General features: G+C 44.8%; 1 protein-coding gene across 2 annotated transcripts in view; it reads right to left on the reverse strand.

Annotated features, from left to right (window-relative positions):
• Nucleotides 1–22,764, reverse strand: part of LDLRAP1 (low density lipoprotein receptor adaptor protein 1) — a 68,158-nt gene that overhangs the window by 17,246 nt on the left and 28,148 nt on the right. For both annotated transcript variants that reach the window (XM_079987792.1, XM_079987793.1), the window contains exons 2-5: nucleotides 21,144–21,286; nucleotides 19,370–19,482; nucleotides 12,003–12,117; nucleotides 6,669–6,741 (exon numbers count right to left, since the gene is read on the reverse strand). In XM_079987792.1, the coding sequence (XP_079843918.1) occupies nucleotides 6,669–6,741; nucleotides 12,003–12,117; nucleotides 19,370–19,482; nucleotides 21,144–21,286 (444 nt within the window). The remainder of the gene's footprint in view (nucleotides 1–6,668; nucleotides 6,742–12,002; nucleotides 12,118–19,369; nucleotides 19,483–21,143; nucleotides 21,287–22,764) is intronic.

Here is a 22,764-nt window from a genome sequence, read left to right on the forward strand (position 1 = left end):
ATTTTTTCTTAAATTCGGAGCGAGCGGGGGAGGTATAAAAAGGAAGTCAACCTCCCCCCTGTTGTAGAGGAGCTAAAGCAAAGGACCTGACAACTAAGATCGAGTGCAACCTTTTTTTTTTTGATAAAGTTATTAATTTCGCGATGGAAAATTATAAGCTGGGCTGGAGGAGAAGAGTGGAATGTGAATTAAAATACAACCCCCCCCCCCCGGAAACCCCGGGAGCGATCCGTGAGAGAGCCTGGAGAGGAGAAATAGAGGTTTTGACAGCTGTCAAAGGAGCTGCCAAAACTGAAGAATAAAAAGAGAACTTTGTTACGAGGACTTTGCTGGTTACATTTGTTATAAATTGGATATAAACTGTTTAAAACAAGGAATAATAAGTTACTTTGACTGGTGGGTGAGATCGGGAATGAAACTGAGTTACTATAATCCCTCTAGAGGAGCTGTGGGTTATTACAAGTATCGCTGGCATGGAATTTGAATCGGACTTTTTATCTCCTGGGAAACTGCAGAAATGGAACACTATTTTGTCTACAGAGGTCTACACATTAAAGGAGACAATAGATTTATCTATTGAAGAATGGAAGGGACTTGACGTAATGTTTTGTTCCTGAATAACAAAGCCTCTGTAGAGGAATTACAAGCTTTTTGGAATTAGAACATTTGTGCAGGAGAGCAGGGGGGAAAAAAAAAAGAGGAGAAGAGGGAATAACAAGAACAACAAGAATAACAAGAACTGGACAAAGTTGGAAGATAGACCCCTTCCAAGATTGGACATTTGAAATTAAAGATGATTAAAAGACGGTAAAGACTATTAAAAAGACGGCAAAGCGGACTGGTGAAGGATTATGGCTTAGATGTGGGAGCTCCAGGAGACAGTAGATATTGATGGACATTGGGAACGCAACCGGGAAAGGGGGGAGGGAAATTTGGAATCCAAAGGGTGTTAAATTATATTTTATTCTTTTGTTTAATTTTTTTATGTTAATCTGTATCTTATATTAAAGAGGGGAACTCGTGGAAGGGAACAGGTTGATTTTAGGGGATGGGAAAATATTTTTTAAATTGGGTTAATGATAATAATTTTAAAATTTGGGGTAAGAATTTGCTGAATCTATTTGAAAGAACTGGAATATAAGAGGGGGTGGGGAGGGGGAAGTCCTGGAAAGATGATATTGAAAATAAGTCCTTAAATTTGGATGTTTTTCTTTTTTTTGTTATATTTGAAAATCTTTAATAAATATTATTAAAAAAAAAAAAAAAGACAAATACACCGTTTAGTTTGTGGCTAAGTTTTAAAGGCTGATTTCTCTAACAAGCCACAAAGCTGCTTCCACACCTTGCAATGGGGTGAGAGGCCTCTGGCCTGTGGGCCAAATGCAGCCCCTTTAGGTCTCTTGGGATGCTCTCCAGGCCATACCCCCTACTGGCCCTGCTTCACATCCTCCTTAAGTGCTTTTGTCTGGCCGGAATGTGTTGTTCAGCTCTGACAATGTCGCTTGCTTGTCTGGATGGAGGCCAGAGAGAGGTGTGTGAGTGTGTGTAGAAACGTAGCCTACTGTACCAAAAGGTTAAATTTACATTTCTTCTTGCTCTGCTCACTTTCTCCTCTGGCCCCGTCCACCACTGGGATGTGGCCCTTGAAAAGCTACCCAGCATACCCAGGCTGTAAAAGGTCCCCCCCCCACCGCCCGCTTTACAACATCCTCTTCAGTCCTAATGTAAGGACAGAGCAAATGAGCAGCAGCGTCGGAGGCACAATTTCTAGCACAAGTGCACTGACTGGGCTGGCAAGAGGCAGAGTTTGGCTCCAAGGTTTAAGTGGCGCAGCTTTCTCTGTTAGGATTTTTTTTCATTAAAAAAACCCTTTATTGCCTTTATTCTCTGGAGAGACTTGAAGTACCTAACAGAGCAATAATAAGAATAGCGGGCTGGATTTAATAATATAGTTATTCAATAACATAGCTACACGAGTGGAAGCCAGCGCAGGGATTTAAGGATTCCAATCGCATATGATAAACATTTATCTGCACCAATGCCTCCCCTGGCTCTAGCCCCTGGGGGGAGCTTTCCCTGCAAAAATGGTCCTCTGAATCATGGGGGTAGTCAATGGGGGGGCAGCTGCCCCCCATCAAGTAAAACAATAGAACTACTTAACTGACCAATCACATTGGCTCTGCCCCCCCAACGAAAGTCTAGCCCCCCCCCCCAACAAAAATCCTGGCTATGCCCATGCTCTGAACACCAACAACTGAAATTTCCCACAGTGCCCCTGCCACAGCTTGACTCCAGGGCATTGTGGGACTGCTATTTTAATTTCCCACAATGCCCCAGAGCATTCCTACCTTGAGGGCATTGGGGGGAAATTAAATGAGCACTAGGAGGGAAAAAAATGAATGAGCAGTCCAGAGCAGCTGTTAGGAGGTGGCTGCAGCAGATGGTGATCTGAACAGAAATGGCACATTTGATCACCTGGCATAAGGGGGAAAAAATCATTTCAACTGATAGAGTACAAGCCCTTTCCCGCATGGAAATGGATCTCTGCATAGCAAATCGTCATATACGAAGTGTCCCTAAGATGGCCTAGCGCCTACATGACTGGAATCTAGTACCTTATTCATGTTACTTGACTGTGCTATCTCAAGGCCTCGAGAGCTACAGATGCATTATTTCAATTCATATTTTTATCCTGCCTTTTGGCCAGGGTGGCTGAACAGCACATAAAACACAAATGAGGCCACTGTTAAAATAAATTAAGATCTAATTAAGGGAGATAATGGACACCAGTCCCCAACTCCCAGATGCCAATGGTCTAACCCCAGCTTCCAAAAGCAAACTGAATACCAGAGAGAGCTCTTACAAGGATGAGGCTGTTGTAAATGTCTGGCAGGGGGAGATTCGATTTGCAGAGGTCTGGGTTTCCTGGCGCGCAGGCGGGCACTGCTTGTCGTCTACCTTAGGCATGGAAATGTGCGGAGGGCAGCGAAGTGGAGAAAGGGGTTTCCAGGGAACAAAATATCTCTCCCTGCAACCAACCTTTCGCCAGTGCCAAATTGCTGAACATGTGCAGGCGACAAGGAGGGCTTTTTCATACTGGCATGACCCCAAGACTTGGGAAGGCCACCCAATCAAGCCTACAGCCTGCCTGGAAAGCTGCCGATCTTGCTTGCAGCTGCGCTAACCAGGCCATTGCTGACAAAAGGACAGATGGTTTCTAGTTATCAACATATCCTCCACTGGCACCACACAGCTGGCCAAGACTAGAAGGCCCAGCATTTCTTCAGAGCCTGTGTGAGATGGCGGTGATGGATGAGAATGGCGGGAAACACTTGGGAGTGGGGGTTGCCTAGCAACTACCCACCTTGCTCCTTCTAGTGCCCTTCAGGTTTTTATGGACTCCCATCCACCTCAGCCAGCATGACTAATGGTTAGGGACACCAATAGCTGGACAACAGCTGGAGAGCCACAGGTCTCCCTATCCTTAGGCCGGGGTGGTTGCTAGGCAACCACCCATGTGCTTCTATTAGAGAGAGAAAAGGGAGTTATTCCCCCATTGAAGCATATTATAATGTGGCTTTGTAGGCGGTGGCTCAGTGGCCCGGGTAGTGTTTGGAGATCCTGGATTCAAATCCCCATGCTTCCAGTTGAAAGGCTCTCAGGTCACAGGGCTGATAAAAGCAGAGCTAATCCTGGAGAGCTGCTGCCAGTACGAGCAGGCAGCACTGAGCTAGATGACTCATCTTAAGGCAGCTTCTGTGTTCATATAATACAGTTTATACAGCACTAACAATATACCCGGTGCTTTACAGGCTCCCATAAGCCAGAAACAGTCCTCTGCCCAAACGGCCTTTGCAAACTAGATTTCAGCCGAGGGGAGGGGAGGCAGAGGGGTTGTGTTGCCAACTGTCAGGCTCCTCAGAAGGGCCGGAAGAACAAGGGGAAACAAGGGAAGCTTCTGCTGGCAGAGAGATGAAGGAGATGGGAGGAGCATCACTTGGTAAGTTTCTGCAAGTCATGCGACTATAAGAAACATAGAGGAGAATGGGGAGGGGGGAAAGGTGAATGAGGGTAAATGCAGTTACAGGTACAGTGGTACCTCGCGTTAAGTCCTTAATTCGTTCCGGAGGTCCGTTCTTAACCTGAAACTGTTCTTAACCTGAAGCACCACTTTAGCTAATGGGGCCTCCTGCTGCCGCCGCGCCGCTGCGGGCCGATTTATGTTCTCATCCTGAAGCAAAGTTCTTAACCCAAGGTACTATTTCTGGGTTAGCGGAGTCTGTAACCTGAAGCGTATGTAACCTGAAATGTATGTAACCCGAGGTACCACTGTACGTAGGCCAGAGATGCATACATTTCAAAAGTTAACTGAACCTCGGAGCTACTGGCAGCTGTTTCAAGGAAAGACTGATGGTGCAGAACACTGATTGGCTGGCCCTTGTGACAAACACAAAGTCACCTTCAAGAGTGACCGCTAAAAATAAATAAATAAATAAATAAATAAATAAATAAATAAATAAATAAATAATTTATTACTTATACCCCACCCATCTGGCTGGGTTTTCCCAGCCACTCTGGGTGGCTTCCAACAAGAGATTAAAAATACATTAAAACATCGGTCATTAAAAACTTCCCTAAACAGGGTTGCCTTCAGATAAGTCAGATAGTTGTGTATTTCCTTGACATCTGATGGGAGGTCATTCCACAGGGCGGGCGCCACTACCAAGAAGGTCCTCTGCCTGGTTCCCTGTAACTTTGCTTCTTGCAGTGAGGGAACCGCCAGAAGACCCTCGGCGCTGGACCTCAGTGTCCGGCAGAACGATGGCCACGTGAATGCCACATGAATAAAACAACAACAACTCAGTTTTGTTACTCATAGTAACATTTGTGCCTCATAGTAGTGTATGTGTGTGTGTGTGTGTGCGTGCGTGTGTGTGTGTGTGTGTTATATGTACTTATATGTAAAGAATAGGCTTTTCTATTTAAAAAGAGAGACACAAATTTCACAGGGCTGGAAGGAATCTTGGGTTTTCCCCTTTTTTGTTTAATATAGTCATGTATATTGCCATTTCTGAGAAACTGATTCATAAACAAAGGGTATCCCAGGATGCAGCCAAACCTATGGGTTTTGTCCCCATTTGGTGGCTATTTGTTACTCATATGACAGGCCAATCAAGGCAATGGCTAGTCCGGGTGAAATATGGCTTTTATCTGGTACTCATAACATTTGTTTTGTCTTCTCTCTGTATCAGGTTAGTTTTTGTTGTAGCATCTAATTTATAGTGTAGTCCCTTGAAAATGTATTTTATTTTATGTGGTAATGTCTGTGAAAGCTGTTTTTGTTTTGTAGAAGTTCTCCCCCACCCTCCATTCTTTTCCTTTCTGTTTTTATTCTAAATCTCTTACCAGGCTATAATTTTAACTTCATAGTAAAGTTTTGAAAATTAAAAAAAGAGAGAGAGAGAGGCACAAATGCTTATTTAAATAGCTAAACATGCTGGGTGCCTGAGAAAAAAAAGTTAAGAAGCTCCACCAAAAGCCTGCCTGAAGCATTGTGTGCTTAGAGTGTGTGTATGCATGCAGATCAATGCTGCAAAGACAGACATGCATCTCAGTAGAGAAGTGAAGGAGAAAAGATGTAGCAGAAAAATGTGTGAGTCTTGCCTGACAGGAAAGACATCTGTTTCACGCCTTTCTTTCCATTAGGGATCAAATCTTAGGGTTAAGAAAAACACTTGGGGGAAGTGGGCTTTGAGGAGAGAAGAGTGAAGTGGCATTGCATCAGTTTTCTGGGAGGCCATTTTAGGCATAAAAGCAAGGAAGGGGATGGTTGCTGGTATAATTTAAGGGAAGAGACCTCTGGGTAACAGCAGATGAGTAGGGAGGCATGAGACTTTAAACCCAGGCACAGGAGATGGTAGCACACGGTGAGATTCCCTGAAAAGTTCCCTCAGGACAGTGCTATGAAGTACTGGGAAGCTAAATGAGATCTGCCACCCTTGACCCAAAATTCCTAGACCAGGAATATCTGTCCACAAATGCACTAGTTCAGGGGTTCCCAATTGGGAAAACATTTTTATTTAGGCAAGTCTATCCAGATATGTGGAATGCTGTTGTGCAGTTTAATCTGTTTTTTAGCTGATGCTAATTACTTCTGAGTGTTTCAAATGGTTGTTTTTAACAGATCTTTACTGATAATTTCATTGTTTTAACCTTTTGTAAATCACTTTTTTTAACAATCAAGCAGGATATACCGCAAAAACTGTGAAACAGCAACTTGATAAATAAACAGGCATGTGCTTAGATGAGCTAAGTAATCTGAAATATTATTGACTGAGCCTTGGTTGGTGGTTTTTTGTTTGTTTGATTTTTAAAAGTGAAGGGATAAAAAGACCATTTGCTCCTAGGGAAAAAGTCAAACAACAAGAACAAAAGGCATGCATGCACACACATACACAAAATACACCAGCTACACATTTTCTGGATATATCAGCCTTCTGCAACCTTGTGTCCTCCAGATGTTGTCAGACTCCAACTCCCATCAGCCCCAGGGAGCATGGCCAACAGTAAGGGATGATGGAAGCAAAACATCTGGAGAGCATCAGGTTAGGGAAGGCTGGGATGTGTCGAAAAGGCAGCGAGAGGCAGATGTAAGTTCCCACACTCACCTTCCTTGGACGCCTGCCAAAATTCAAATGCTACTTTGAACGCCTGAGCAACTGTGAGGGTGACGGCTTGAGCCTGGGAGAAGAAGAAGATACAACAGCGATTATAACGGTGTATTAATAGACAGTTCTTCATGTAGATTTAAATCATTTGGAGGTTCCGCGCAGCTGAGAGATGTTAAACCAGGAACTCGTTCCTCATTCTACGGCTCTACAAGTCCCATGCCACCATTCAAGTCTTAATTCAATATTGATGCCAGCAGCGGCGCCCACTGTTATGGAGAGAGGCAGCTGCAGAACTCGGAGAATTTCAGACACTCGTTTGGGGGTACTTATATTCAATCTGTAATGACTTTTTCTTGGGGGGGGGGGAGAGAGATGAGGGCTGACAGCCAGACTGAACAAGCCCATACTAAAGTGGTCATCTGGATTTCTCAATCACACGTGTGCTTACAGACCAGTTTAGCCATGCCACTGTGGACTCTGCAATGACAGGCTGCAGCAGGACTTGGGCTAAAATTCTGCGTGTGCGCATGCAGAGAGGGGTGTTACTGACTCACCCCTGCACTTGAAACGGAAGGACTGGATTCCTTACACAAAATCTGTCTTTAAAAATACCAAAATCAAAAGGAGCTGTAGCTGCACAAGTGCTTCTCAGTGTTGATTGAAACACGGTATACCAAAACTTCTATACCGCTGAAATCGAGAAAAATTATCAGAGCAGAGTGCACCCTAAAATTAACATCTACTATATATTTTTGGAAACAGCTAAAAATAGTTTAAAGTGCATTACCGAACACAACTAAATACAGATTTTAAACAAAACAAAACAAGCACCAATGGCACCCTGCTGCAAAAGCTTGTCAAAATAAAAATGCATTCAATTGTTTCCGGAAAGCACAGGTAGTGGGTGCACGCCACAGTAATAAAACCAACAATAAAGACTTTGGCATTTAATCAACTGAGGCACACGTCATTACTTGAAATTTGTGAGATGTGGTGTGTGTGTGTGTGTGTGTGTGTGTGAGAGAGAGAGAGAGAGAGAGGGAGGGAGGGAGAGGATTTGAGGGAAGCCCTGCTATGCAAGCGGAAGGCCAGACATGTTGCAAACATCAGAGGAATGCACTGTCAGTGGAGCTGTTCTGCCAGTGCAGATACAGGGTGGGAACCCTTGGGGTCTCAAATTTCAGCAGCGCCCTGTGCAACCCAAAAATTCGGTGCCCCCTGCCTCTCGTGCTCCTTTCTAAATTATAGTTGCAGTGTCCCTGAGGCTGCACGCCCAGTGTGACCAAACCAGCGACACTCCTCTAAAGCTGCCTCAGGCAATGGGGGTGGGTAAAGCCCATGTGTGTCATATCCTGCACCCTGTCAATCCATAGCCACTTCCTTATCAATACCTCCAGCCCTGGCACAAGAATTTCACTCCACCAACTTAAGTGAGAGGAGACCGATAAGGTAGCCACCCCCATGACAGGGCACAAGATAGAGAGGATGGTCGTTCAGAGGGACCATCACTCAGATGACAGTGAGCATGGCATGGCGCTGGAAGAGGACACTGACTCAGTTCACACTTAATGGCAAACCTGTCTAATTCACACTTTCCTGAAGCAATACACAAGCATAAACACAGCCATCCTTCAAAATCTCCACTTTTCTGTGTCCTGTAATGTGATGCTCTGCCTAGGTCACGTGTATAAAAATGCACAGACTAGGTAGGGAAAGGCGTGCATAAAAATGCAGATATCTGTGAAACAACAACATACAAAATGCATTATATTACTTTGCAAAAACATGTGCATTAGGGAAAATTGCATACAAGCTTGTAAACAGGAGAAAACTGCAGCAAAATGCTGGTAAAAATAGTACCTGCTTGTGTGAAAATGGGGAGAATAGAACTAATGATTGGAAAAGTAACCAATTCAGAAAAACTGAAATTGTCAGAAAACACCCATCCTCAGTACAGGGGGCTCCAGAGAAGCACTCTTCAACTTGCAAAGGGGAGTGGTGATGGGGAGAGGGACCAGCAGAGGGTCTGCAGGCAAGTAGACAAAGGTAAAGGTAAAGGGACCCCTGACCATTAGGTCCAGTCACGGACGACTCTGGGGTTGCGGCGCTCATCTTGCTTTACTGGCCGAGGGAGCCTCCGTACAGCTTCTGGGTCGTGTTGCCAGCATGACTAAGCTTCTTCTGGCGAACCAGAGCAGCGCACTGAAACGCCGTTTACCTTCCCGCCAGAGCAGTACCTATTTATCTACTTGCACTTCGTGCTTTCGAACTGCTAGGTTGGCAGGAGCAGGGACCGAACAATGGGAGCTCACCTTGTTGCAGGGATTTGAACTGCCGACCTTCTGATCGGCAAGCCCTAGGCTCTGTGGTTTAACCCATAGCGCCACCCGCTTGGGACTTAAAGTCACTGAGGGCTTTAAACACTAATGTGAAGGCCCTGAACTGGACCCAGAAACAAAATGGCAACCAGTATATGCATGTATGTTTGGTCCTGACCCAGGACTCACCAACAGCCTGGAATTACCACCTCCCTTCCCAATTTACAAATCTTACGACTGGGTGGCCTGCAGGCAAGTTTTATTTGCCACAGGGGAGAAGCAAGTTAGGAGATGGACAAAACTTGTATCTGTGCCAAATCTCATTTGAAAGACTGAGCCATTTATATCTTTGGTGGAAGAGGAAAACATTTTTTCTTCTTCTTCTTATGATGGGTAAAGAAGAACAAACAACAAAAACAAAAACCCGCTCCTTAAATATGGTAATTAAGTATGAAGCTCCTCACAGCTGTTTACAATTTCGGCTGTCACATTCAAATCAAGTTTAATAGACCCAGATACGGGTGAGAATTGCCCAGCCGCTAAAAATATAGACTAATTATATGACAGAGATGGGGAAACTAAGACATACAATCAAGGTCTCTGCACTCTTTCCCCATATTTCTATAATGTCACATATTTTTGTCCACGGGGAGAGAGAGAAGAACTTCGTTGTTCTTTCTGCATCAAAAGTTTACAAGGTCATTTAGAAAATGACACAGAAGACTGAAGTCGTCATTAAGAGGATTTTCTTCATAAGGCAAATGTGATGGTTTGGCAATTTTTTAGGGAAGCATCAGAGACTGGTAGGCACCTGCTTGACCCAGCCTTTGTCAACCAGCTGCCCCCTTGATACTTTGGACTACAACTCCCATCAGCCCCAGCCGGCTCTGCAGATAGGAGTTGTAGTTCAAAGCACCCTTCCACTATCCACCAGTTCTCCTAGGTAAACACTCCCACATGGAGGGTTCATTTTTAATGCTTTTTCTCCACCTAGGCTCTGCAACAGAAATAAGTACCATATGCAAAGAGGGGTGTTGAAAGGTACTATTATTATTTATTGAACTTATTAGTTGCTTTTGTTTACTGATGTAACTTAAAAGCGATTTACAACAACAAATAACTAATATACCTTAAAGCCAGCATAAAACAAAGCACAGAAGGATCAAAACACATTTGTATTTTTAAAAGGTGGGATTAAAACGCCCCATCCACTGAAGAAGCCAGTGTAGCACAATGGTTAGGGTGTCAGACTAGGACCTGGGAGACCAGGGTTCAAATCCTCACGCAGCCTCAAAGCTCACTGGTTGACCCCAGGCCTGTCACCTCTCAGCCTACCCTCCCGCACCGGGTTGTTGTGGGGATTAAACGAGATGGGGGGGGAGAACCATATATGGCACTTTGAGCTCCTTGAGATAAAGGTGGAATATAAATGCAATCAATCAGTAAATAAGTAAGTACCGTATTTTTTGCTCTATAAGACTCACTTTTTCCTTCCTAAAAAGTAAGGGGAAATGTGTGTGTGTCTTATGGAGTGAATGCAGGCTGTGCAGCTATCCCAGAAGCCAGAACAGCAAGAGGGATTTGCTGCTTTCACTGCGCAGCGATCCCTCTTGCTGTTCTGGCTTCTGAGATTCAGAATATTTTTTTTCTTGTTTTCCTCCTCCAAAAACTAGGTGCGTCTTGTGGTCTGGTGCGTCTTATAGAGCGAAAAATACGGTAAGTAAGTACCATTCCGTCTATAAGACGATCCCATGTATAAGACACCCCCTCTTCTGGGGGATTCCAATTTAAGAAAATGGGGGGAGATGGCCCCTGTGTATAAGATGCCCCCAAATTTTGGACATTATTTTTTAGGGGGGAAACCTAGTCTTATACATGGAAAAATACGATAAGTAAGTAAACTGAAAGGCTTAATGGGCTCAGGCCCATGACACAAATTTGCGCATACTATTTTTTTTTGTATAGACATCTCTGGGAATATTAAGATGCTGGGTGGCCAGGGTCTCACTAGCCCTGTAATTTAAAATGTGCTCAGCCACCTTGTAAGCAATGAGTGTTTTTTCTTTAAGTTTTAAAGCAAAGAAAGAAAAGGATGGGAGATCCAGGCCTGAACCCTCCCCTCCCCCCCACCGCCTAGAGAAGCCACAGATTGAATCTGAGATTGTCTCCATGCAAACATGCATGCAGCTATGGCTGTTCTCCAAATAGAACATAATGAATGCGGAACCAGGTGCAAAGACCACATGCAAGGTTGCCTTATTTTCAGCATTTGCATCCCACCTCTCTAGCAAACATGCAGGGTTTGTATCTGCATCGAGTCTTTTCTTGATGATTCACATATACCTGTCACAGCACACTTGCAGAATTTGACAGCTTTTAGACTTGGGGATGGTGATGATACCAGGAAAAACAACAGAAGACACTTTCAGTTTTATTTGCTCTAGGTCCAATATCCTTAATATGTCTTTATTGGTTTAGATCAGGGGCAGCCTATGTGGTCTGAACTACAACTCCCACCATACCTCGCTATTTGGTTATACTGGCTGGGGCTGGGGCTGGGGCGAGTTGGGAGTTCCAGCATCTGGAGAGGATGACATCATCCATCTCTGATTTAGACAGATAGGCAGACATAGGTCAGACTTACATCTGTCAAAGTTATGTCTTCTTCTCCTTATGGGTTCAAGTGCCAATCTACTGCTACAAACCATGCTATTGATTCTGCCAAGTGACCCATCACTAATCTGTCAGTGTGGTTCAAGTGAGCCACTGCACATTTAAAGCTTATCCACCCCCACAGCAGAACTTCACACTCAGGGATTTTGGATAAGCTTTTGAGGAACCCCAGGATACTCTTAAACATAATCTTATGGTCTTACATTATCTTTGCAAGGTGCATTATCTGCACCTTGTCCAAGCTGTGCTCACAAGAGGTGCTTCCGTCACCCCACCGTTGTCACCTCACTGCAAAGAAATGCATGCATTGCTCAACCAGCTATTAAAACACAATACTGACCATTTTCCGTTTGGTGCAGAGGAAAGCGTGGCACTCCAGGTTCTCATTGTGCTGGCTCTGTGCAATATAGGCAAACACCTTGTCATGCACTTTGTCTGCTGTGCAGTAGGATATCCTGTGAACATTGGCAAAACAAGACAATTAAATACACATTATTTTTTTTTAAAGGGGGGGAATGCACTCTACACCCAGGCCTCCCTTCCTCCAACACTACAGGTTCTAGCTCTGTAAAATTCGGCAAACCACACATGCAAGGGGTCTTACACAAGTGTCTCCAAACTGACTGAGGCTGATGGGAGTTGCAGTACGAGGTATTGGGGGGGGGCACCAGGTTGGTGAAGGACGGGATAAGGCAGGGGCAGGGGGGACCTCTGGCCCACCAGGGTGTCCAATTTAGCTTGCAAGGCCATTTCCCCTAACTACACCCACCTGCCAGTCAGTGGGAGTTTTAAATGTATGGCATAAATGTGGCCTATGTGCTGTGTGAAGAATTGCCTTCCTTTTGTCTCTCAGGAATCTTTCAACTTTGGTGGATGGGTCCAAGTTCTTGTATCATGGGAAAGGGAGGAAAACTTTTCTTGTTAGAAACCAAGAGGTAGGCTGCTGAAGAGGAAGAGCCCTAATTCTCTTTTGTCGACTTATGAGCCTGAACATGCCACATTTTATAAAGAAACATTTCACAGAAAGCTTTCAGACCTGTCACATGGTAAATACGGACTATCAATTATTTTTATTTGTTTATAAGAATTTAAAAGCCCTCGGTCAAAAAAATCATTAAGTAGTATACATAGAACAATTGAAAGCTATAAGACCAGCAAAATTTAAAAGCTATATATACACACGTGTAACTTGTTCATATTTACTGCCTTACTACACTGATATCCCACAATGGATATATTTGCATATCTGTCTATCTGTCTATCTACAGCAGGCGTCTTAAAACTGTAGAATGAGTTGCAGCAAACCCCAAGAGACAAGAGTGCTCTTGTACCAAACGAAGTCCTGCTTAAGCAGACTCATTAAAATTAAGAAACCTACAGTAGTTATGTCTATTAATTTAAATGGGTCTACTCTGAGTCCCCTCCTCGACAGCATTGATTTTCATGCCTGATTGTGTTTTTACTCTCAAAGAGCTTTGATTGACTGATAAGGAAGGCAAGGTAAAAACACTAAATAATAATTTTATTAAAACTGTTTCTACCTTACCCTCTGTCAAAAAAGTCCCTATAGGAGAAATTAGCAATAATGTTTAATACAGTGTAAAATACACAACAGAGAAATAAAACAATGGGGGGGGGAGGGGAAAACACACACACACACACACACACACATAATTAAACAGTGAAACCAACCAAACCAAACTCTCAGTAGCAAAGCACAGCAGTGTGGGCAACAGTATATATCAATCAGCCGGTACTTTTCAGAAAAGGTCAAGGGTTTTCACTGCCTGTCAGAATGCAGGCAGCAATCGAGGCAGGTTGATACCTCCCCTTCAGAGAGGGCATTCCAAAACATTGGGTGCACAATCAAAAGGTCCCAGATGGCACACTTTAGATGGCAAGGGGGCTTGAAGCAGGCCTTCAAATGTAGAGACGAAAGCGGGAGCGGGATGTGAGATTCTGAAGACATCCTAGTACAGATCAAAGCTGTTTGTAGGGGCCAGGTGCTCAGAGCACCTTTTGTGTACCAGTTGCATGCCTCTTTGCTTCTGGGCCTAATTTAAAGAGCTGCAGTTAAACCACAGAGCCTAGGACTTGCCGATCAGAAGGTCGGCGGTTCGAATCCCCGTGACGGGGTGAGCTCCTGTTGCTCGGTCCCTGCTCCTGCCAACCTAGCAGTTCGAAAGCACGTCAAAGTGCAAGTAGATAAATAGGTACCGCTCCAGCGGGAAGGTAAACGGCATTTCCGTGCACTTCTCTGGTTTGCCAGAAGTGGCTTAGTCATGCTGGCCACATGTACGCCGGCTCCCTCAGCCAATAAAGCAAGATGAGCGCCGCAACCCCAGAGTCGGCCATGACTGGACCTAATGGTCAGGGGTCCCTTTACCTTTAATAGCCTTTAAAGCCCTACACCAGGGGAGAGCAATCCTTTTTCTGTCTGGGGTTACATTCCCTCAGAGGTAATCTGTCAGGGGCCACACACCAGAAGGAGGTGGGGCTGAAGACCAAAGAGGCTGGGGCCATCCCCTTTTCTCCCTATTTCTGCCAACATCTTGTCTCTTTCTTTCACCCACTTTCTCACCATTTCTGCCTCCTTGGCACCCACATGAAATCTGGCTAAAGGCCATACCTGCTCTACATGGTTTAGAACCAGGTTCTTTGAAGGAACAGCATATGAAGTGAGAAAGGGAGAAGCCAGGAACATTAGAAGAGGAGCCCTGATTCCCAATGGGACTCCTGGATTGTCTTGCCTCTTTACAGGGTTGAAGCCCTGACTGAGCAGCCCCTGGCCAGTCGCACTAACAATAGGGTGCCATGGGTACCTGAGCACCCACAACATTTTTGGGGTTAATCTCTCTCAGCTGTGCCCAGTGTTTTCCTGTAGGCAAGAGAAATCCCCAACCTTGAGATTAAGAGTCTCATGCTCCACCAACTGAGCTACCCCAGGCAGATATAAAGCACCCACAATACTGGAAATCCAACTCAGCCTCCCCACAGTAGTTTCTGAGATGATCAGTCCCTGGCTACTTACTTCACAGCTAATATTTTCACCATAAGGCCTAGAAACTTTAAAAAAAACAAAAACAGAAGCTGATAGGATGCTGAATTCTAATATAAACCTCTGTGCTTTGCACCAAACAGCACAGCACTTATATTGTGAGGCTTTGCCTTACAAATAAGAGAAACAAATGAAAGTTTCAGGCACACACCATGCACAGATTCATAGAGTTTGCTTATCAGATCAAAGCAGAGAGAATGCAATTTTCCAGGCTGAGATCTTATAACGCTAGGGAAATGCAGAAAAACAAATACCCATCCATCTTCCCAAAAGCTCTGCTTTCTAAGGAGTGCTTCCATTTTTAAAACAGGAGAGTGTGTGGGGTGGGTGGGAGGAGTACTTTGAGCTCAGGAAATCCTGCCAACTCTTGCTCTTCTGCGATGTGCCCACCCCATTCTGTTAGAGAAGCTGAAAGCCAGCATGGGCATCACACCAGGAGGGGCCACCCTATCTGCCCACCAATATGGGAGTGAGTGATGTGCATTCCAGGTGCTTGGAGCAGCCAACTACTCCTTAGCAGTTATTGCCACGCACCCACCCACCCATCAATGCCCTGATTATACAAAAGCCTAAAAATGGGCCACTTTGTATTTAAAAATGTCTGGCTATAAATCCCCAGGGCAAGATGTAGGCTTCATTCTCCCTGCCTAAGAAAGGCTACTAGGTCTTCATCAGGCTTCTCAGCACATTTCTACCAATTGCTGTTCTTGCTTGTAGCCAAGGACCACAGACAGTTGGGGAGCACGGCTGGGGTTGGTGGAAAGGGAAGTTTCAAACACATTTCCAATCTAAGTGGAGAGCTCCCTTCTGAGTTGGGGAAGAGCTGCAGCTCAATGGGAGAAAGACCCCTTGTAGAATTTCTGATATCTCCAGGAAGGGCTGGGAAAGTCCCTTGCCTGAAATCCTGCAGAGCCACTGCTACTAAGGATAGACCAGCCTCCACCAACCTGGTGTCTTACTGATGTTTTCAACTACAATTCCCATCAGCCCTAAGCTCTTTGTTGGGAAGTGCCACAGCTGTAGTGGAGCATCTGCTTTACATGCAAAGGTCCCAGGTTCAATCCCTGAAATCTCCAGGTGTGGTTGTGAGAAAACCTTGCCTGAAACCCTGGAAAGCCACTGCCCGTCAACACAGACAATACAGTCGTACCTTGGAAGTATAACAGAATCTGTTCCGGAAGTCCGTTCGATTTCCAAAACATTCGGAAACCAAAGTGCAGCTTCTGATTGGCTGCGGGAAGCTCCTGCAGCCAATCGGAAGCAACGCCTGACATTCGGCTTCTGAAAAATTGTTCCAAAATCGGAACACTCACTCCTGGGTTTCAATTGTTCAGGAGTCAAGGCATTTTGAGATCCAAGGCACAACTGTACTGAGCTAAATGGCCAAGGGTTTGACTCAGTATAAGGCAGCTTTCTATGTTCTTGAACCTCAGGAGAGGGCTAGAGGAAAAGAGGGCATAGCAATGAGTGTGCCAAAAATGCACAAGGAGGACTCAAATCAGGCCTAGTGAGGAATGAGGCTCGGGAGGGTGTGTGACCTGGGGAGAGGCCAGGTTGAAATGCCCGAAGGACCACACATGCATTCACCCCAAGTTTTGCAACAGAAGAACATGACTTGAAGCAGAAAATCACTCATCGCTTGCAGGGAGCAGCAGTTCAAAGCAGCATAGTCGGTGCATCTTGAATTATCTTTCCCCCCACACCAAGCCTGATGAAGATCTGATGACCTTTCTCAGGAGGAGAGGATAAATCTTGCCCTGGGGGTATATAGTCTGTCATTTATTTATTCAGCAGCACTGTGTCAGAGCGCACTTAAGTTTCAGGACAACTCAGAAGCGAGCTGTCCACTCGATGAAGAGACTAGTTCAGCTTGCACATCTTGGGACTGCAAATGCGTTTTGACACTTCCTCCCAACCCCAGCGCTGTCCCCCAATTCTCTGTGGTCCTTGGCTACAAATGATAAAGAGAAACTGATGGAAAGGTGTTGAGAAAACGCTGCCTGCGAAGATCATCCTCAAACTCTCACAGGTTCAAGCATCATTAAAGCAGCATGACGACAGGCACTCAGCCCATGAGCTGAGGAACATCCCTTTTAGCAGGATGATGCTCCCTTGGACTGGGTGAAAAACAGCTTTGAACTCTACAAGCCAATAACGGCTGGTACCTGAGTGATGTCTTTCTAACAGCATTCCCCAATCTGGTGCCCTCCAGATTTTGTTGGACACCAGCACCCAGAAACCTATCCACTGGCAGGGGTAATGGCAATGAAGTCCAAAACACCTCTCATAGGCAGGAGGTTGAAGAAGGTTGTCTTACAAAAACAACTGTGGGTATTTCACCTATTCTTGGAAGGGCATTCACAGATAAGCAGCGTGACAGAGAAACTGGCCTTGCTGACCATTGTGCAGAACGATGTCCATATCCGACAGGATTGTGAAGAAAAAAACCATGGTTTGGTTTAGTCATCTGTGTAACAACTTGTGGTTTGTTGAAAAACTATGGCTTGGCATTGTGAGCGAACCAGCTTCCTATGTTTTCTTGTATTCTGCAATGCACCATGCATATTGATGGTGCAAGAGTGATAAATTAATCATAAAAATACTACTGACGTTGGCCCCAAAACTGTAATACCCTCAAATGGCTGTCCCATAGCACAAAGCTGTACCAAGCATCCCTTTGTCATGAGCAAGGGGTTGTTCCTCTTGAGGAAAGCAGTGCCTGATCTACCAGTTGAGTTTTCCAGGATTTAAAATACATTCAAAATTAATTTACATTGCATTAAGTGTCTTGTTGTGCTCCGGTGTGGCCTACATTTGTCCTACATGGAGCTTCACAGTGCTTTGTTTTTATAAGAGGCACTTATGTTTTCCCTCTTTCCCTGTAATTGGATTTTTTTAAGCTGTTAAATGCTGGTTTTTGTAACAGCAGTAGAGACTCTGAAATCCATTCAGCAAGCAAAAAATGAGTGTGTTTTTAGAAAAACGGGTTCCAGAGGGGCCCTCCTAGGTGACACCTACAAACTTTATTCATCTTTAGGAGTAAAATACCACTCCTGGTAGCCTCTGAAATTAATGATTTTTTCCACACAGTGTACACAAGAGGCTATGAAGAAGAAGGCCACAGACGTCACCCAGAACTACTTTCAACTAATGACCGAGCTTCCCGGGAACCTCTGAAGGCCTCTGACAGCTCCCACCTGCTTTCTTACTTAAATCCAGTCCCAGGGTGGCCCTGGCTGTCAGCTTTCTCCTCCTTACTCTCCGCGTTGCCATTATAGAACTCAGCAGAGAGGAGGATGGGGAGGAAACAAGAATTATTTGGCTCTGACTCTCCTTGGCTTTGGCTCCACCAACTGTTGACCTTTCTGCCTTCTGCCTACCAGCCACCACTGGTTTCAATTCTCCTGCAAAGGGGATTTCAAAGGGAGGCTACAGCATGAAGCTGCAGAATGAGAACTTATCAAGACATCTGATTCTATTCATTTGGGGATGATCACAGCGAAGGCTTCCTGCCCCGCTGCAGGCGCTAATTAGCTCAGCAAAGCTAAGATGACTGAGTCATCACCAAATAAGTGCTGTTGGGAACGGCTGCAATGTTTATCAGGGTACGTTTAAGCTTCAACTGAATTATCACAAATTGTAATTTTTGCATTTCATGCTATCTGAACCCACTCTTTACTTATTTACCCCCATTACCTTTGCAGCCTAAATAAATAAATAAATTTATATGCTGCCCATCTGACTGGGTTGCCCCAGCCACTCTGGGCAGCTTCCAACAAATTAAGAAGGATAGCTCAGCTGGTTAAAGCACAGTGCTGATAATGCCAAGGTTGCAGGTTCAATCCCTGTATTGTAGCAGTTGCATATTCCTGTATTGCAGGGGGCTGGTCTAGATGATCCTACTCTACAATTCTATGATCATTGTGTAGAGGCAAAATGATAAAACCACAGTGAAATAACAGACATTAAAAACATCCCTATACAGGGCTGCCTATAAACATACACACACCTTTCAACTGGGGGTAACGCATCTGATGAAGTGCAGCTCTTTTCCACAGCACATGAGTCTTTAAGGTGCTAGGAGACTGTATGGCTGCATTTGCACATAACAATGAGGCTGTGAGGAGGAGGCTGCTGTGCCTGTGTAAGTCTTTGCAGGAAAACCCACCAGCAATAAATCAGGTCAGTCTGGAGGTCATGCCTCTCCTCTCAGCGTGCAGAGATAAAGCAGAAACACTGAGCGGGAAGCATGGGCCTGGTGAGAAATCAGAAAGAGGAAAGCTGAGAGAAGCACAGGAGTGGATAGAATGAGAAGTCCAAGCGGTGCACCTATTATAAAAGGAGACTGGTGAAGCCTAAGGAAAGTGGGGAGAGGGGCAAGTTCAGGGGAGTCCAAAAAGGGGGTCTCAACTTGTATAGCAATGGCCCCACCCAGTATACAGTTTAGAGTATCTTGTGGAGGGATGTGTGTGAAGTGGTGGATAAACACAGAGGGCATATGCCAGTATCTATTAACCTGGCAAGGGAATCTGAGAGGTGTGGGGCCACCACTGAGAAAGCCATGCTCCTTGCACCTGCCAGTTTCACAGTTTTACCAACATGCCTTAAATATTTACTCTGCGTCTTTAAAAACTACAAATGGAATGTACCTGTATATTGAGATGTTTTCGATTGCCTCGTTTGTTACACTGTCATTGAGGATTATCCCTCTGGGAGACACTTTTAGGGTTACTTTCCGAAGCTTTCTGCCACTTGCTTTTGCCTTGAGAAAGAAAACATTCAACATGTTTCATGAGTCTGGTGGAGATAAATCAACTTATCTAAAAGTCACATATTAACTATGTAAAGGAGTAACAGGCAGATGTTGTTACTTGGAAACAGCCCCCAAACCTGCAAATATTTTTTTCCACCATTTTGCTCCTCTTCAGTAAACCTTGTGAGAAGAGGAAGAGAACAGAGTATCGTGCAGGAAGGCACTGAACAGGGACGCTCTGCAATGAAACATTTGGCTGCAGGTTCTCATTTCTTCAGCATATTCTTATTTCTTTCTCTAATATGAAAACACCCTGGTTTACAAACCAAGGGATTTGATTTTGCAAACAATGAGCTTTTCTCCTCCTATCCACCAGGAGAATATATGCAAGTCACAGCACAGGTAACACATGAGAGGTAACACATGAGAGGTAGCCTTTCATATGGCCTAGAACAGGAGCATGAGGGGCCTGTGGCCCTCCCGATTTTGTTGGACGTCAACTTTCCAACCACTGACCATGTTTGCTGGGGTTGGTGGGAACTGGAGACCAACAAAAATACCCAGGGAGCCGCAGGTTCATCCGTGGCCTAGAAACTCTTTTGCGAATTTTGAAAACTGCAGAGGTTAAATGAGGCTTCATGATGTCACAATTCATACTAATTCTAATTCAAGGAAAACAAATTGAATGAAGCATACAAAACAATAAAATTCAAATATATCACATAGCGGTTTATTTGGCCCCATAAAACACCTCCACACCCCATGGGAGCCCTCCTATGGATTGAGGTCATCAGATGGGTCCCTGCTTAAGATATTCTTCCTCTTTCTTCATTTGATGGGGACAAACATCAGGATCTTTGCTAGCTACCACCCCAATCCACTGCCACAAGAAACCCGCCCAAGTATAACTCTACAGATTTTTAGCAAGATATGCAAAGCCTCCTTTATTCAAGCAAGTTTTTAGTAACTTGCTATAAATCAGGCCACTTTTATGTTGGCTAATTTCCTATAATTGCAAAGCATTTTATGCATTTTATGAACTGCTTTCTGTTTTATGAACTGAATTTTAATGGTTTTTAATGTCACTTGAACGAGTTTCCCCACTGTTCTTGAACATAAGTTTAGAGTGCATGGCTATAGGCCGAATTGAAGTGTTAACACATAGGATCTGTAGCAGAAAGTTGCAGTGTGAAGTGCTGCCGTTCAGACGTCTAGTCGCTCCATCCTATTTCCCTCCCTCCTCATTTTTCCACCCCTCCCAACATCTAACCAGAATTCCATGCCCACTGAGCACTTGTTTGGGGTTCCCCCTCTGCACCCCTAATTCAAAAATTTCCTTAAAATATGTTTTGTACTTTTGTGAATTTTGGGGGTTTTTCAAACCTGCTAACACCCTTCACTTGACCACAGAAACAGATCCCCCATCTGAGATCCTACAAAGAATTACAAAAACAAAAGCACAAGTCATCCACATTCCCAGTAAACTTTCAAACCTATCTGAAGTTTGAATGGGAGATAGAGCCAAAAACTCAGCTTTCAAGCACTGCTCTGAATTCAACAGGACAGAGCTATGGAAGCTGCATATTTACTACTATGGCTGCTACCCTTCTAGCCTAGGCGTAACGGAGGACATTTGGGGGTGTGAGGATATGAAGTAAAGGGCAGCTCACCGTGGCTACAATTCTTTTGACAGCAGCAGCGGATAGCTCTTCACCTTTGGGTTGTTCAACGAGTGTCATGCCCAGGTACTTCAGGTTGAAGAGCATGCCCTCCAATAAGGTTTCTCTGGTGTCGGTCCAGTTTTCCGGGAGCTCTGTGGAATTAAGAAGGTTTATTGTTTAAGGGTACCTGGTACGAAACATTAAACGATTGGATAGAAGGGATATGCCCCAACTGCCCCCCACCTTCAACCTGGGACACTTGACTTGATGTTTCGGGTTTCATAACAACTGGTTGCACTCAGGGCAGGTGGGATAAAAAAATAAATAAATTTATAAAAAATAATAATTAAAACTTCTAGTTCTGTGTTGCATTTTTCACAAACAAGTAGGGATGCTTTAGCAACCCCTTCTGTTAAAAGGCTTGTGGAGGAAGGAAAAATGACTCCTTAATTGGTTTTGCACTGCTGGAAATATGGAAGAAAAACCCAGAGGTTGCGTATAACTTCTTTTTTGAAGACTGCCCTGTGAGTCATCAATGGTTCATGCAAAGGCTGGGGATGCATTCTGTGAACTCCTGTACTCATAAGGCTCCTCAGTGCCGGCCAAAGTTATAGCATGGGAATGAAAGAGCAACAGACTTCCTCAATATATGCTAGTTGGAACAAATTCCTAAGGATAATATGCATGGCTGGGCCAAGAAATATGAAGGTGTTATGCTTCATTATAGATTGACCCCCCTCCCCCGCAAACGAACTAACAGCTGTCTCATTTGTACTAATTAACATGGGGCACAATCGGCAGGTATTTTTTTCTGAGCAAGCTTCCATCAACGCACAAGAGCTGAGCAACAAAATTACTGGAACATCCTGCTGGATCGCACTGGATGGCTCAGCCGGCCAGCCTCCCACTTCACAGCCCATAATGGCTCATCAAGAACAGGGCTTAAGGCAGGGTGCCTTGAGGAGTGTGGTGGTAAAAGGAGAGAGAGTATAGCTGCATTCAGGCTTCAAGGGTTTTACTGTGCTCTGGCAAATGTGATAGGCAACTGGTCTCCCTCCCACCTTTGAAGTTGGCAGGGTTGGCAGGAATTGTCCCAGAAGATAAAACAACAAGAGCCCTATGAGATCATGCCAATGGCCCCATCTAGTGCAGCATCCTGTTCTCACAGTGGCCAAGCAGATGTCTACAGGAAGCCCATATGTAGGACATGAGAGAAATAGCACTCTCCCACTCCTGATCTCTCAACAGCTGCTTTTCAGAGGCATATGGCCTCCATCTGCTACTGGAGGTCATATACAGCCATCATGACTAGTAACCAGTGATAACTGCCCAGCAGTGAATAAAACTACCGTATTTTTTGCTCTATAGGACGCACCCGACCATAGGATTCACCTTGTTTTAGAGGGGGAGAACAAGAAAAAAATATTCTCTCCCTCTTTGTGCAGTGCCCCTTCAGAGAAGTGGCAGGAGAAACGGAGCCCCTTCCAATTCTTCTCCCGCTTCGCTGAAGGGGCGCTGCACAACTCTCCCTCTCCCAAATTGCCTTTGCCTTCCAGTGAAGGCAACCCGAAGCCTCCGGAGCACAGCGGGAACGCCCACTGCACTCCAGAGGCTTCGCGTTGCTATCGCT

The sequence above is a fragment of the Podarcis cretensis genome, assembly GCF_951804945.1.
Source record: "Podarcis cretensis genome assembly, chromosome: 8".
Taxonomy (NCBI): Eukaryota; Metazoa; Chordata; class Lepidosauria; order Squamata; family Lacertidae; genus Podarcis; species Podarcis cretensis.